Raw genomic sequence first — 15,957 nt, 5'->3', positions numbered from 1 at the left:
TTCAAAGACCGGGTGCTAGACTAGATAAACATTTGCTTTTATCACCTGCAACCAAATCAAACAATGTGTTGCTCTCACATAAAAGTGAAATTATTTCTGAATTAACATATTGACCCATTATTTTTCAGTTTTCAGGATACAGGTATGAAAAGCATAGTAAAAAGAAAAGAAGTAAAAAAATAGCTTTTTGTCCAAATTGGTACTAAAATTGATATTGTAATCACTTTTGAAACTATTTTTTTATCAACCAGTTTTAATTACCAATGACACCTGCTTGTCATGCATAGTTTCTGCAGCTGTGCACCACCTATGTTTAACAAACTTATCATTGCAATGTCCTGCTGACATGCAAAACTAATATGAACCATACTGTACACATGTGAAAGATCACTTGGAACACCTACTAGCAGGGAAGTAAAAAGCCATCAAAATCCCATATTAAGATCGGCCCCACTCATTTCTCAGGGATTAACTTTATATTCAGGCTGTGTGTTTTTAAAAGGTACCCACCAGAATTAAGACTTCCTTTCAATCAGCTCTGTACAAATAAACTCAGACCCTACCCAAAAAGCTTTTGGATCTAAGAATCCATTTTTGGATTTTCAGCAGCATTAGCAGATGTCCAGGAACTAAATGCTGCTCGGCTGAAGCATGCATTGAAGCACCTTCCATGTTTTGAAAGTCTTCCTAGAAAACCACAGGAGCTAGGGGAGCCTTGCAATCTTGCACACACCAAGCCCCAGAACCATTGGAAGAAAGAGGGGTGAGACATGAAACCAGTTCTGTAACTAAGATGCAAAAATTAAAACAAAGCAAAAATTATTAACTGTGAAATGCAACATATTGATAAATGCAGGCAATAGTAGGGAGATGCATCATGTCACAATACCTTACACCTTTTTTCGCTGGTTCTTATTCACATTGATAGAATACTGTCAATCTTTAATTACTAAAGGTCTAAGTTTTGACTTCAGTCCAGAAAAGATTGTACTTACCCTATTCAAATTTTCACCTTTCACTGAGTCTTCATAAATTAAAATTTTATCCTGTAAAGATTTCTTCAGAATATCTAACTTATTTCTATTCCTGGATCCTGTTTTTCCCATTTTAGAATGCTGCTGTAACAAGATGAGCAAAAATGTTTTATTTTTAAAAGGTATATGAGGATGCTAATGTTAAAATTATTACTTGGTATTATTGGTACATCCACCAAATAATGAAAAACTTGAAAAATATGACTTTCACTAAGAAAGTACATCTGAAATGAAGGTACTGCCTATTCATTCAGAACACTCACTTTGGACATTCAGTCAAAGTTAGAATTTTTAAAAAAATTTATTTCAAGTAGAATTATATATTCATCCTTTCCATGAAGACTCGTAGAATATAAATTTGATTTTAAACAAGCTTTAGCAGTGATAATAAGAGAAGATTTTAACTGATACGTTGTCTCCTCAGCACAGTTAAAAATGAACAAAGAATATTAATTTAAGATCTACATTGTTTTCAACAAACAGTCTGTGAATCACAAATGAACCATGATAATATTAAGAAGCACCGTTCCATGTAATCAAATTACTCTTGACCTTTCTATTTCTTTACAAGAATACCAACTAAGTGTACGTACTCTTGGGGAAATGATAACATCTGTTCAACTGTAAGGTTTTGCAAAGTCATTTCCCTCCTTCAGTACTTTAGAAACTATTAAGGCTTTGAACCAGGCTAATTCCTAGCACAATTAACCCAGCACAGTTTACATGTTTAGAAAACACAACCGAACCAAAACAGAGCAAGGGCAAGTCCTCCTTTTTAAGATGGCATCAGACACAACTAATACAGGAAACATTTGTGGCCTCCATACTTTATAAGAACTGAAAACCATTTATAATTCCACAGCTTTTACACTTTACTGAAGGAATTAAACACCCCTCACAGGGTTCTTTCTAAAGTGCTAGATTTGATAGGCAGATAGACTCCTTGTTGGAAATATTTCTCTAACTTTGAGTATGCCTCATCTTCTACATATTTAGATGTGGGGAAATAACACCAAACTGTCTGCATACACTCAAATCTTTTGGAAACAGGAAACATAAATCATACCAAATTTCTTGCCAAGAAAGACTATCTAACTAAGGAATTTTACTTTCCTAAGCAGACAAAACAATGTAGAAGTGTCTTTTCCAGAAACTCCCAAAACTTTCACAAAAGCAACAGAAATACACAGGTGTATGTGAAAAACACAGTTATCCAACTGCTGCCCAAACAGTTATCTTTAAGTGCATTGGTCCATGCAGACAGGAAAAGTGTACGCTGCTGCTGCACCTATGAAGAAGCTACAGACCCAGATCTGCAGCCAATGCACCCCCGGAACCCTTTCCACATGCCCACACTGATCCCATGCTGTTCCCACCTGTTCATTGGTCATTGCTAAATTCTGCTCCACTTTCAGCACCTCGCTGTCCCTCTGCTCCATTTCAAAAGCCTGAAGCAAGGCTCTTGCTCTTATCTTGGGCCAAGCCAAGCTGCTGTCCACCTGGGAGAAGCAGCAGTGCAACTCTTGCCTCATTGTAAGCAACTCTTCTTCTGACAGTGAGAGAGGTAAACTTAGAAGTTGCCTGTTAAAAAAAACACAAGAGCAATTTGATGTTTAGTGATTTAGGCAATATTGCATAAAATGTAAGAGACATGCACACAAACACTTATTCAGCAGTGATTATCCTTTTTTTGTCTATTTCATACATCAGTTAGTGATTCCACACACAGCAATGAACTGCTCAGCATGTACAAAATGCTCTTGAGGATACCTTAAATTCTGCATATAGAGCTTCCTGGACTGTAAAACTTCATTTTCAAAGGAAAACAGCTTTTGAATATTTTAAAAATAAATTAATATTTTTAGTACACTTCCTATGCATAGAATCATTCCACCTCTTCAGACAATACAATCCCTGAACTTCAGCTGAAATCAAGATAAAAGCTTCCCATAAAGCCTCCCTGTGCTGTTTCCCAGCACTTAGCAGCCACAGCTGCTGAGAAAGAAAAAATAAAGTAAAATTTCTCTCTATTATAAATGCATATGCCATCTCTTCGATCAACAGATAACAATGGTTCCAGCTGTTAATGGTAAAAGGCACTTTGCAGTCTGAAAAACGCAATGTATTTTAAGAGTAATTTGAATTACTCAAAGTTCCCATTTTGCAGAAATAAGGTTCTCAACACAGATCTCTAAGGAACTGATCATCGGGTCAAGCTGAAGTTGATTTAAAAACAAAGCATGCTCAGTTCTGATTAACCACAGACTACATTAATCTTCTTACCTTGTGTATCTTATTTCCTTAAGAATATTTCACAAAAAATAACATACTTTTATTTGTTTGGAAATTTCTTTTATTCCACAAAAAATGTTTGTATTTAAAATATGAACAGCATGTTTTTTAAAGAGGACTTTTCATTGAAAAAAGTATTATGATGCATGTTTCATTAGTACTGATACTTTTATTTAGTGTATACCAGGTCTATACTGCCTCATCATTTCACTAAAATATTTGAGTTTAGAAATCCTTTTTTCTTTCTACTGAATCAGCAAAGAACAGTTAAAAACCCCTAATGCATGAGTTTTTTCCTTCAAAAAGTTGTTTACTTTAAGACAAGACTACTCCAAACTACTCCAGATCATTTATAGCATCCTTAACCATTTGTCATCTTGTCTTAAACTCATGGAAGAAAATCCATGCCATAAATCCACATACATAGATATATATAGAGAGAGATGAAATAAAATACAGCAAATAGAGTTTTGCTATATTTAAAAAGGACCGTAAGCATTAACAATCTTCAGAAATATTTTGGGCTAACCCACGGTCTCTTTAATAAGCAACAAAAATGAAAAGCTATCATTCAAAATAATGCTTTTTGAAAATTAGACAGCAGATGAGAACATAAACAGGAGAGCTGGCATCTGTCATCAAAATACCATAACTGCCAGACAATGGACTGGAAAAAGACCGTGACTGATTTTAAGGGGATATTGGTAGGACAGTTGTTGCTGCATTTTTTGTATATATTTTCCTGCATTTTACTTTAAAAAAAACCCAAACAGCTTACTCCTGCTTCAAATAAAGATAGCATCTAACAAATATGACAGGCACACCGCAGGTTGGAACAGAGTTATTATGGAATTCTAAGTTAGAAATATTAAAGTCCTGATGGGTCATACAATCCACCTCCAAATTCCTGCAGGTCTGCTCTTGGCAATGTAAGCAAGAGATAGTTAAGACAAGCTAGAAAATGCATATAAATGACTCACAGAAAAGTATTTAAAATGCGGAATAAAATACGATGCCCTTGAAATTAGAACCAAAACAACGGGAAAAATGGAATTTTTTTCTTTAGTAAAGCAATTGCAATGGGTAAAGTTTCTTTTTATATTCCTGTTATATGGTTTTACAATATGTGGCAGGAAAACTTTGTCTGGATAAAACTGCCCATACAAATCTATTTTGCTTTAAAGAAGAGGTATGAAGGAGAAACTTTTACCAGTGTCTTTTTTTTTTTTTTTTCTTCTTTTTTCTTCCTCCTTGTTCAATCTCTTATGCCTGGTACATTTCCTTCAGAGCCACACAGCTTATTATAGGTTTGCCTGTTCCAGTTGCTTCCCCTAAAGCTGCAATTTTATTTTCTCATGTTCCCATGTCTCTAACAATGTCTCTTATTAAATAGACATTGTATAGGAAATGTAGTAGTGCAAATATTCAGGCAGTCGAACAACCAGAGATAAATGTACTTGAAAGCTAAGAAGAAATGCTCACCAACATTCCCTGATCTCTCAGGGACCTTGCTGCCCAGTGTGAGAGGCACAACCACTCCTGGCCGCTGCCATGGACTCTCCCTGTGAAAGGCCTCCCAACTGTGGCAAGACCACCACCTGCTTTCCCATGTCCCCAGGGTCACAACAATTCCAGGGGCCAGAACTCCTCTCTGCAGCACTGCCTGTGCCATATGCCTGTCAGGGCTTGGTGCCAGGGACACTCTGTCCACAGGCCAGAGCAGCCCAGTCTGACACATGGAGCCATGAGCTGGACAGGCAGATACTGCACTGTGCACTTCGGGACTACTTGTGCCAAAGCTTAAACCAAACCTGGTGAGTAAGGCTTGACTTGTGGCTAGAAGGAATATATTCAACTTGGATTTGAGGTCAATTAGGTCTGACATACTAATTGGCATTTCCAAAGTGTGGGAGCTCAAAGAACAGACTGAGAATAACAATGAGAGATGTGTAAGTGACACTTTCCATGGAATGAATGGAAGTATAAAACCTTTATTCCACATTTTTAGCTTCAAGACTGCTGCTTCCTAAGATTTCCACTGCAGTGTTCACCCACTGGTACTGCATGAGCTGAGTGCTTAAAAAAAAAAATCAATTCCTAAGTGCCCAACAGAGAATTGATCATTAGGAATTACAACTAGACAGGTGTGAAAACTCCCAGTTATCTTCTATTTGCCATAGTAACTAAGAAAAGTGTGCAGAGAGATACTTGCATGAATATTGACTGTTCCCAGCTCCTTATTTTCTTTTGTTCTGAGATGCCTGTTTCCAGCTCCTGGCTTAGCTTCTGCCTGGTGAGCTGAAGCAGCTCTTCAGCAGCCATGCTCTTGTCATGTTCTTCCCTTTCAAGCTGTGCGTGTTTAACCACCATTTCTTTTTTGTGCTCCTCCACAGCTTCTAGCAGGAACAGCTTTGGCACATTGAGCTTGACCAGCTCTTGCACAAACACTCCACACTGAACATGTTTAAGCTCTTCAACAGCTTTCTCTGCTAGGCTAAATAGAAGCTCCTTCAGCTCTTCGCTGGCCTCATTGTCAAGCTTTTCAGTAAGTTCTTCAAATTCCGTGGTGTGATCACTCAGAAGATTTTTCCAGTGTCTCAGGTAGTGAGAGATCTCATCAGTAGTTTTGAAGGGGTCTTCAAGTGACAGCTGCTCCTTCTGATGCTCTTTCTGCTGATTCATTTACCAAAAGGAGGAACAAAGTTAAGAAAAAAGAACATCTTGAATTCTAGCTCCTTAAGTATGAATTTCATAGCAATGCAAAATTTCATACTTTTGCTTTTCCATGTTTTCAAAACTGCTTCTCAGTGTCCAGAGGCTTACCCAGCCCTCAACAGATTGGCTTTGCAAGCACCTGGGAGGTCTGTGATAACTCTGACTATTGGTAGATACAAGGGCTGTGATAATATGGACTGTTGCTAGATAAAAGAGCTAACACCCAAAAACATGCATCATCATGTGGTTTGACAGCTATCAATTACTGCATGACTAACACAGAATATGGTGGTACACAGTTAAAATCAATTGGCATTTATTTTCAATCCTGGCAGTGTTGACCTCTGTTGTAAGAACCAAATTTTATTTTTCAATTAATTCAATTTCTAATTCATGATAAGCCCTATGGAAACAAAAACATTGAAAATAATTACCTTTTGCAGCATTTCCTGCCTTCGCTTGGTAATGAGTTTCTGGCAAAGCTTCTGCTTTTCTTGTTTTAAATCATGATCAAATTTCTGTTTAACAAAATTAATTTCAGCCTCAGCTCGGTCCAGCAGGATTCCCAAATGACTTTCAGGTAGATGACCTGCTCTGTAATAACAGTGTTTGAAGCCTGTTATCCCAAATTCTTAAGAGCAAAAGGATATAGGAGGCAATTAGCACCATAAAAAGGCTCAGCAAAATAGACACAAAGAACAATCTTTGTTTCTTTAGCAGTGATACCTGGGAGAATCAAACAAGGAAGGGGATACTCAAAGACAATCTCAGAGATGAGCACAGAATTGAGGCAATTTGTGAAGGTGTATAAAAAGAAATGAGAAGAAGGATGGATGGACAGGAAGGACAGGCAAGTGTAAAACCAACTGCACATCGGTTTGTAAGGTAAGTGATATTCAAATGAGTCATTTTAAACCTTATATATTATGCATATTTAATTTTTTTCCATTTAATGCCCCTGGAATGCCATTTTTATGTCTTTTACAACTCCTTCTCCTTATTAAAAACAAATCTCTAAAGTATGTAATCAAGTAAAAAGAAAAATTCTTTTTAGTAGACAAAGCATATCCATAAAATACTTATATTCATACTTTCTACTAATTTTACATCAGAAGAATTATAAAAATTCAAAATAATAACAAAATTCAATTATCTGAAACAGCAAATTGTCAGTCATAAGCCCACAGTGCTTTCAAGTGGAAGTTCAACATTATGGTCTACCTCCAGTTGCTACAGTATTTAATGTCAAAAAGAAAACAAGATCTCAACTGTGGCTGCAACAGTTAAAAAAAATCTCCACCTCCACAAACTCAAACAAAATTTCAGGACTGCTATTACCTTTACACTACAAGTTCCCCAAATCCTTCTTATTCAACAGAAGAATAAAAGAACATCTTAATTCAGACCAGGCTGTTGGATATTTGTGAGTTATAACTTCTATTAAGCACAGAGGACTTACAAAATGTGGTGTTGAAAAGGTCAACACGAAACATTGAATTGAAAGCACCAATTCCTGACCCGAACCTGGATGTTACACAGATACCTTTAAATTTACCTATCCAGTCCCCATTTTCTTGAAGATTACAGAGTTAGGACTCAGATGAATCCAGGGCTTTCAAGGTTTCATTCCAGAGTGACACCTGGCCCAATTCCTAAATTAAAATTGTATTTAAATGTGGTAAGCAAGCCCTTCTCCAGAAAGGAGAGTCTTATTTTGGTTTATTAGGATTTATTGCCACTGTGACAACTTAATTCCAACCAAAATCCTCAAAATAAGAGCTAAAATAAAGCAGAAGATTATCAAATTAGCTTGTTTGCACCCACTGCACTGTAACCAGGATGGTCAGAACCCATAATTCACACCTCCCCGTCTTCTGCTCAAGCATCCAGAACTATCTGAGCAAGCCATGAAACATCACTCCTATATAATGTATGTGCTGGATAGAAACTCAGATGTGCTTTATCACAGTTATGTCAACAAAACAGATCCTTCTTTTGCAGAGCTTTTTCAAAGTCTATCATTTCATTTCTTTAATCGGCAAACAGGATTAAAATACCTTTTAACATTTTGAGAGTAATCCACCAAGCATCATTCTTGGCCAGGTAATTTCTGTCTTAAAACTAACCAATGTTAAAATTCAGTGTTATGTCAAAACCTCCCTAACAGCACCAAGTTTTATTTGGTAACTAAGTACTCCCCTTCCTTTTTGACTGAACCTAAGGCAAAAGATAGGTGAATAAAGGTAATTAATTATGGTGAGAAAGTGAGGAGAGATAATAACCAAGATATTATTTTTAACACCTCCATCCTTTCTTGTACTGAGGAAATAAACCCAGGCTTGCTGCATTCAATTAAAATCCCTGTCCAGAACACTGAAAAGAATCTGCAATAGAAAAAGATAGATGTGCTGGAACCACACAGCAAATGAAAGTTTAAGAAAAGTCATGCAACACAGAACCATAGGAAGATGATACATAGCTACCTATTTTTAGGATTAAAAAAAGGGTCTACAGTGTTTCAGCTGGTTTATTTAGAGATCCAGCATTTCCACAGCTAAAACTGTAGGTGATGCAGTATTCCACCACAGAAGTCTATGTCTGTTTATGTGCCAACTTATATTAATCAGTGTTATGGTAATTCCTAAAAGGCTCAATCCTGGCAAGACACCTTCATTTCTGGTTTCATATGAATACAATATAAAAACAATTACAGTACTAGGAATAAAAGATGTCCTAGTCTCAAAGGACTCCAAAAAGAAATGCAAAACAAAAGGAGAGGAGAAAGGTAATGAGACAGTATAGACTGTATGATAAAACTGCCTGCTCTCAGCATACCAGAAATTTAATCACTGAAGAAATATGCAGATACATATCTTTGAACAAAGCAAATTTTAATGAGGGAGAATACTGTGGTATGCCAAGGATGCTTAAAGGGAGACCCTCCCAAAGTGAGCACCAAGGAAGGTACAGAGGTGAAGTGTGTAGACAATAGCAGCCATATCACAGGTCAGTCAGAGAGAAACCTTGACTTCTCTCTACTGAATGAAAGCCAACAAATTAAGGAGCAAATACAGAGTGAGAGCACTGAAGTGAAAAGCAGGACTTTGATGTTACAGGGAACCAAGGTTCCAGAATGCTGGACCCCAGCAAAGGAAAATTGTTTCATGAAAGCTAGAAACAGGAACAGGAGCATCACTAAAGCAAAAGGGAGATCGATTCAGCTGTACAGGCCTGAATGTACATTGAGGCTGAATCACATCACTACAGAGAAACTACAGAGAGAGAACTTGCATGACTCCGCCCATGCTACTCCAGCTACATCAGGATTTCACCTGCTGAACTGGCATATAGCTGTTGTCCACATCACAATTTGTGTAAATAACTCAGGGCAATAAATGTCCCCCCCCAATATAGCAGAGCACTACAAGCAGAAAAGGTTTCAAGAGATTATTAGAAAACTTCATAGTGATGCATTACTGATGACTTCCACAAATGTCCAGCCAAGACATTACTAGAAAACTACTTTCTATGGACAAGGTCCATGTAAATGGTGATTATTAAGAAGAATGAGACCAGCATAAGGTGCTTGCTTTAATCTTTTGAACACTTTAGAAACACAATACACAGGAAATCCTTGAGGACTTAAAAAAAGAAAAAATTTAAGTTTTGGGAAAAATTTATAAAGGAGTTTGCAACTGTTAGTATCTAATGAGTCAGAAGAACTGAATTCAATTTTTAAGAGACAGAAGAAGAAAGATATTTCTTGTGAACAAGAAGATACTGGCAAAAGAATAACACAATGTTTTACTGATGCCATAGTTTAAAACCATCAAGAACCTTGTGCCTCTCTTGATAGCAAGAACAACCCAAGATAAACACTGCCTCAAGCGTTGCCCTTTCGCCCACTATTCTTTAAGAAAAAACATAAAGAGCCTATGCAGCCATCCCTCAAATCCATCATTACAGATTATATTTTAAATTCTCCTTTCTTGCTTTTTTGCACTGTAGTCCAGACTTGATTTTCGAAAGACATGGAATATTCAAAAACTAGTCCAGACAAATGGCACATTTTATTTAAATACAGCTTGAAAACTCTGGCTGCTCTGTTTAAGATCTTCACAGCCCTCCATAGAACTGATTTGGGTTTATTTTTCTTTTTATAATATTCATTTCTAGCCCCACAGAATCCTTTTCATGTTAATTTGAAATTGCCTTGCTATTTGATAAATTTTAAACATACTATTAAAGCTTCATCTTAAAAAGACTTCTCCCCTCAATATGTACCTGCTGGTTTATCACTGCATCTATCTGTGGTATACCTAATCTTTATCTTTTCTCTCTTCTCCATTTAAGTTTTGTATTTTAGAATTCCATTTATAACAGTAAGTTTAAGGTAGTCTATTATAAAGCTGGACAAAACAAATCAAGACAGAGCTGTATCTATATTTAGCAAGCAGATTCAGTGGTAAAGTGAAAAATAAGAGGATACTATGGTTACAAATTTAAAGTACCATTCAGACTGGACTGCTCTTGCTGCTCAAATTTTAATTCTCCAATTTGTAAACATTCCCAAAATCACTTTCTAGTTAGAAACTGAAATACAAGCCTATGTTATGTAATTATGAATTTCTTATGAGTTATACTAGGCTATTTCAGGCTATTGCCTGTAGAAAATAAACTGAGATACTACATTCTGGAGTTTTACAATCACACCACCTAAAGAAGGAATTATAAAAGTTTGGCCAACATTTGTCTGAGAGGAACTTCTATGGCAGTAGGTGTGGGAAGTTACAAGAAAATAACTAGTTCTAGGCCCAGAAAGCCAAATGGGATTGCTTCTCTATAAATGATATCTCTAACTATTGGCACATGTCCTTTGTCCACAGACAACCAAACAATGCATACTCTGAAAGTTTAATAGAAGAGTGCTAGAAAAATTAATTTTTCATCTTGGTAATAACACTTGCTACTTTTGGAAGTCTGAGGGGTTGAGATACATTTTTGGGGATGAGATCCGTGAGGTCTTCGATTAACGAACACTGTGCCTTTCCTTTATGTTTAATAGATTACTTGTTTCGTGACTGTTAGGTGCAATAATAGGCATTAAACAGTGGCTGAAACTGATTTTTCTAGCTCAAGAAGTTGCATTTGTTCACTGCAATGGTCACACAGTGAGGTTCTCACAAAGGCTTTTCACATAACCACATAATTTCTGAAAACATCTCAGACCTTATAATACAATTCCAAAGAGAGGCAAGAACTGATGGAAGGGAACTCTGTGAAAGAAATGTCTGAATTATATTCCCTATTCCAGGACATTCTCTTTGAGGCACACAGCTGCAGGCCTTAGCAAAACAGTGCAAGACTACTGCAAGAAGCTCTCTCCAACCAATGAATCTGGGGGCTAAACTCAGGGTGATTCAAACTAAACTTAGGGTATGAGTCCAATGAGGCAGAACACAGGACAACCAAAAAGAAAAGCAAGGAAACACTCTGATAAACACCCTGATAAATTATTTTGTCACATCAACAGATGCAATCTTTGATAGCTTTTAACAGACTGCCTGCTTCCTAATATTAAATTACTTTTAAATTAAGTTAACATTATGGAAGAAAAAACACACCATAAAGATCAGTGTTCATCTAGTTTTCTTAATGCACATTTCACATATTGTCAGTGATTGACATCAACACAGACATCTGAAATATACAAATAAAGCTGCATGCACAGGACCAACAGCAGCAGTGCTAGGCTGTTTTCCTGTACATTAACATATTTTGCTGCCCTGGCAGACTCCTCACTAATCTCTCCAAATGCCAAACTAACACAGTTCCCTGGGTGGCAGCACAATGTCCCCCTCACTGCTCCTCACAGCCACACAATTCTAAATAACTATGTCTCTGTGTGTCTGCTGAGTCACCATTTCTACCTCTCTACCTTGATTCTGAGTATCCTATCACAGAGGACTCAGTCAGCCTGGGTCTGGTATGATACCCCAAATAAATTAAATGTGTGTACCACAACAATCCATTTCCAGGACTACTTTTTACTTCCCTGACATCGACCTTTTAATTCCCTGCAACAGGTGTATTCCTACTAGTCAAAATCCTCCAGTTAAATTATTTATGAACTTAATCTATTTTCTTTAGAAAATATTCATGATTTCCAGTTCAAAAAGAGAAACTATATGTCCAGCTCCTCAAACACATTCAATCACAAGTGAATCAAAATATTTCTTTTCTGTTAAATCCAGATATTTGTGCATAAAGCATGTAGACAAATGGTCTTCACTAGTACATGTGGCAATGGACTCTGGCGTGAGTTTTCACGCGACTGATATTTACACAAATAATAGATGTATAAAGACATTGAGAATCTTACATCAGTCTGGTGCCCACTGAACTCAGAATTACAACCAGGTACTACATATGTTTCCAGCAATTCATTCTGTGCCGTACAAAGTGGACACAGACAACAAAACCTCACCTTAGCACCTGCTGGGATTTACCTAACAAAGTCAATCAGTCACAAAATATTTTCTTAGAATCAACTAAAAGATAATATTTTTATGTAACTCTCCTGCTAGGTAACACAGAAAAAACACATTTGAAGAGTCTGTTGTCTGCAAGATAACGTAGTCAAATGGCTGACAAGGAAAGAGTTGAGTGCTTTACCTTTCTGTCTTGTTAATGAGACTCAATATCTGGGCTGCTGCGGCATTTATAAGAGCAGAGACACGAGAATCCCTTGACTGTACTTTACTTATAAGATATTCTCTGTAAGAAAATCTTTTACTCAGGTGATATCTCTTGCAAGCTTGCAAAAAATCCATTAGCTCTTCAATGTCACCCTACAGGAAAGAATGTGAAGAAATGTGAACATTTAATTAGATGTAACGCTAATTTCAGCTAACATCTGTGAGTGTCAGAGCAGATTTGTTCGTTAATAGGGCAAAGTTTAAAAATTCCTACAAGTGTAAAATAATAAGCTTGTATCAACTTAACTCTCATGATCACATCAAATGATTATGGTTATTTCAACAAAACAAAATAAATGATGTTCAGAGCTCTTGGCCTGATAACCTCAATGCTGTGTGTACTTTCCTGAACAGTTAGTGCACGTCCTGAGTGCCCTGAGTTAACAGGTCATTTGATCACAATTACATACACATACAACCCTACCAGTGCTAGCAGAACTGTTCTTTACAATGTACAGTATGATTACATAAACGGTCACATTTTCAAAGGTGTCTATAAGTTGGCTTCAAAGCTAACTCTTCCATGTATGCTGAGTATAGCATAGGGAAAGCCAAGCCCAATGCACATAGGCTGGCTTAGAAGTTCCCCCTTCCAAGAGTGTCAAACAGGAAGGGTTTAGATACCCACAGGTGGGTCTGGGCAGAGACCAGAGTTAGGCACACAGTGCTCTGCAGCAGATATTCTGCTAGCATAAATAGCCAAGACAAGGTCTGCTAGTTACATGACCCATGTCTGAGCAGCCAAAACATAGTCAAACCTTTTTTCACTTATCTACCTCTTTGACCTGGCTGCCTAACTATCTTCTGACAAAGTGCTTGCTGCATCTTCCTCTGACAGTGGCCCATGTGTAGCTCCTGTATACAAGGTTGTGCATCAGGTTTTAGGAGTGGGCCTTACATGCTCTGACACCTACCTTCCAGTGTTGCTTTTTAACCTCCGCCCCTAACCTCCAGGACCACAACAATCATACTCTTCCTCAAGAAGCAGCCAGAAGAAAAACTCCCAGAACTTTTGTAATTCAGAGCACTAACTTTCAACACAAATGGAGGAAAAACCAACCAAAAAAAAAGCAAACCATGAGGAAACAACTCAAGCAAGAGGTTTACAATGTAACTGAAAGCAAAACTTAAGTCCCGAACATACAGTATATCAGCACCCCTCAATCACATAACCTGGAAATACTGAACCCCTCTAAGTACATAATCATAGTATTTCAGACACACCACAATTTCAATAATCTACATATTTGGATTGAGGAGCTCAGTACATCTTCTGAAGTATGTAAGAGCACTTGATGCCTAGGGGGTTTTGAACATATGCATATACCTCAATATACAGTTGTGTAGATGTCTAGATGTGCATAATGAATGCATAATATTTTTTTAAAATACTTTCTACAAAAGCTCATTATGCAAGTGATAACATTAATCCTGAAACATTTCTTGAAAGTTACTGCAGGTTTGTATTCTGTCTTCAGGTTAGGAATGCAGATGTCATTCTATTACCTGTACTTTAGAGTAACCTTCCACTAATGTTTTAGCTGCTTCCACCTTCAGTTCTCCTTTTGAAGTGGCATTTGTTATTTGTGTAAAAAAGATAGTATGGAGCTCTTTTCTTTGGGTAATAGCCAGCTCTCTATAAGCCTTTGCAAAATATTCCTCCTGCTTTACAAAAAGGAACCTCTTCAGGCAGTCCTGCTCCAGCCTGTGAAGTTTGTCCAGAAGACTTCTGTATTCTATAGCAGGCTGCAGAAAAGAAAGAAATAAATGCATCAGAAGTGATTTTCAGAATTCAACATATTTTAAAGTATCATTGCTACTAGCTCCTATACATTTTATAAATACTTTAGTTACTTTCATTTCAGGTTTATGTGAAGGCTAATATTGAATCAGTGTACACTTCGTATAGTTTTCACCTGTTTGGATGGCAGGGTTGTACAGCTGCCAGTTTCTAATCCAGATAACACTTCCAAGGCAGTTATAAAGGACTAATAAAGTCCTTTTAAAATTCACAAGTCTTATATAACATAAATGATATAAAATGCCATGAAATTCAACACAAAGACTATATATACATTTTTTAGGTTTCATCAATCCTGAAATCCTATTAAAATTAAACCGATTCAGACTCATATAATGCATACCAGTTAAAGAATAATAAGCATAATTTTAAAAACAACAAAAATTAGAAAAAAAACCCCTATTCTACTAAAAATCTTGAGAAGTTTTTTATTATTGGTGACCTACTTTAACCATCAGTTTCTACAAACTAATCCAAGAGCATTGTTTTAGATTTACATTTACAACCATGGAGTAGAATTAAATGGCTATTACTTTAAAAGCTTCTTTGTCAGAAATATTTCCTCTTAGTTCTCTAGTAAGACTTACATATTCATAGTTTTAATCTCAGATGGCATAAAGTCATTATAGAATCAAAACATACATGTCCCATAGAGCAAAGAATGCTTCTTATGCCAGCAGAGCTACCTAACAGTCACAATGTCAGTCTTGTTCTAAATTTCATACCAATTATCTTGAGGAGAGCTGCCCTCTGCACTTCACTTCTCTTTCCCAAGAGACACACTGCAGGCAGCAAATAATTAATCAAAAAGGAACAGAAATTCTATGTCTTGGCTGAGAAGGGGAGGAGGTTATTGCTCTAGTTGTTTTCCACTGCCATCCCTTGGGTGTCAGTACACCTGCTGCCCAGGAGAGTGGCTGTGAGCCAGCCCTCACATTCCAGAATGCCCTTCTGCACCACGTGCAGTGGCAGGTATAAAACCAGGTCCTTCTACAGACAGAAAAGTCAACAGCAACAGCAATGACAGGATATGGTAAATTAATCAGGACAGGTACTGTACTGGCCTTAATTGTTTGCTTGACTCCTACTACTCAGGATTTTCAGTACAGATCAGACTGACCCAACACCATTACATTTCTTACAAAGCAAAGCCACTTTGCTGAAAGCATATTAAATGTGGGTTCACACACTGAGTTTCAGTCAGGCCCCTCTCTCTGCAAAGGCAGGACTTATCTCAGTGAGGTCTAGGCTCCTTCTATGTCCAAAAGAAGGAGAAAGTCTTCAGCAGAGTACAGTTCACCTCATCCTTAAGAAAGTGACCACGAGGATCTCTTCCTTCCCACCTTTTGTGTCTCTA

At 37.1% G+C, this 15,957-nt stretch overlaps 1 protein-coding gene across 2 annotated transcripts in view; it reads right to left on the bottom strand.

Moving 5' to 3' along the window:
- Nucleotides 1–15,957, bottom strand: part of EVC2 (EvC ciliary complex subunit 2) — a 61,646-nt gene that overhangs the window by 10,574 nt on the left and 35,115 nt on the right. The window contains exons 11-16 of one of the 2 annotated variants that reach the window (XM_041459014.1): nt 14,306–14,545; nt 12,717–12,892; nt 6,476–6,635; nt 5,539–5,999; nt 2,411–2,615; nt 996–1,118 (exon numbers count right to left, since the gene is read on the bottom strand). In XM_041459014.1, coding sequence (XP_041314948.1) covers nt 996–1,118; nt 2,411–2,615; nt 5,539–5,999; nt 6,476–6,635; nt 12,717–12,892; nt 14,306–14,545 — 1,365 coding nt within the window. The remainder of the gene's footprint in view (nt 1–995; nt 1,119–2,410; nt 2,616–5,538; nt 6,000–6,475; nt 6,636–12,716; nt 12,893–14,305; nt 14,546–15,957) is intronic. The other variant, XM_041459022.1, reaches the window with a different exon arrangement.

Source organism: Pyrgilauda ruficollis, unplaced genomic scaffold, assembly GCF_017590135.1.
Source record: "Pyrgilauda ruficollis isolate IOZ18807 unplaced genomic scaffold, ASM1759013v1 scaffold1, whole genome shotgun sequence".
In the NCBI taxonomy this organism is placed as follows: domain Eukaryota; kingdom Metazoa; phylum Chordata; class Aves; order Passeriformes; family Passeridae; genus Pyrgilauda; species Pyrgilauda ruficollis.
This window is presented reverse-complemented; position numbering and strand designations above follow the sequence as displayed.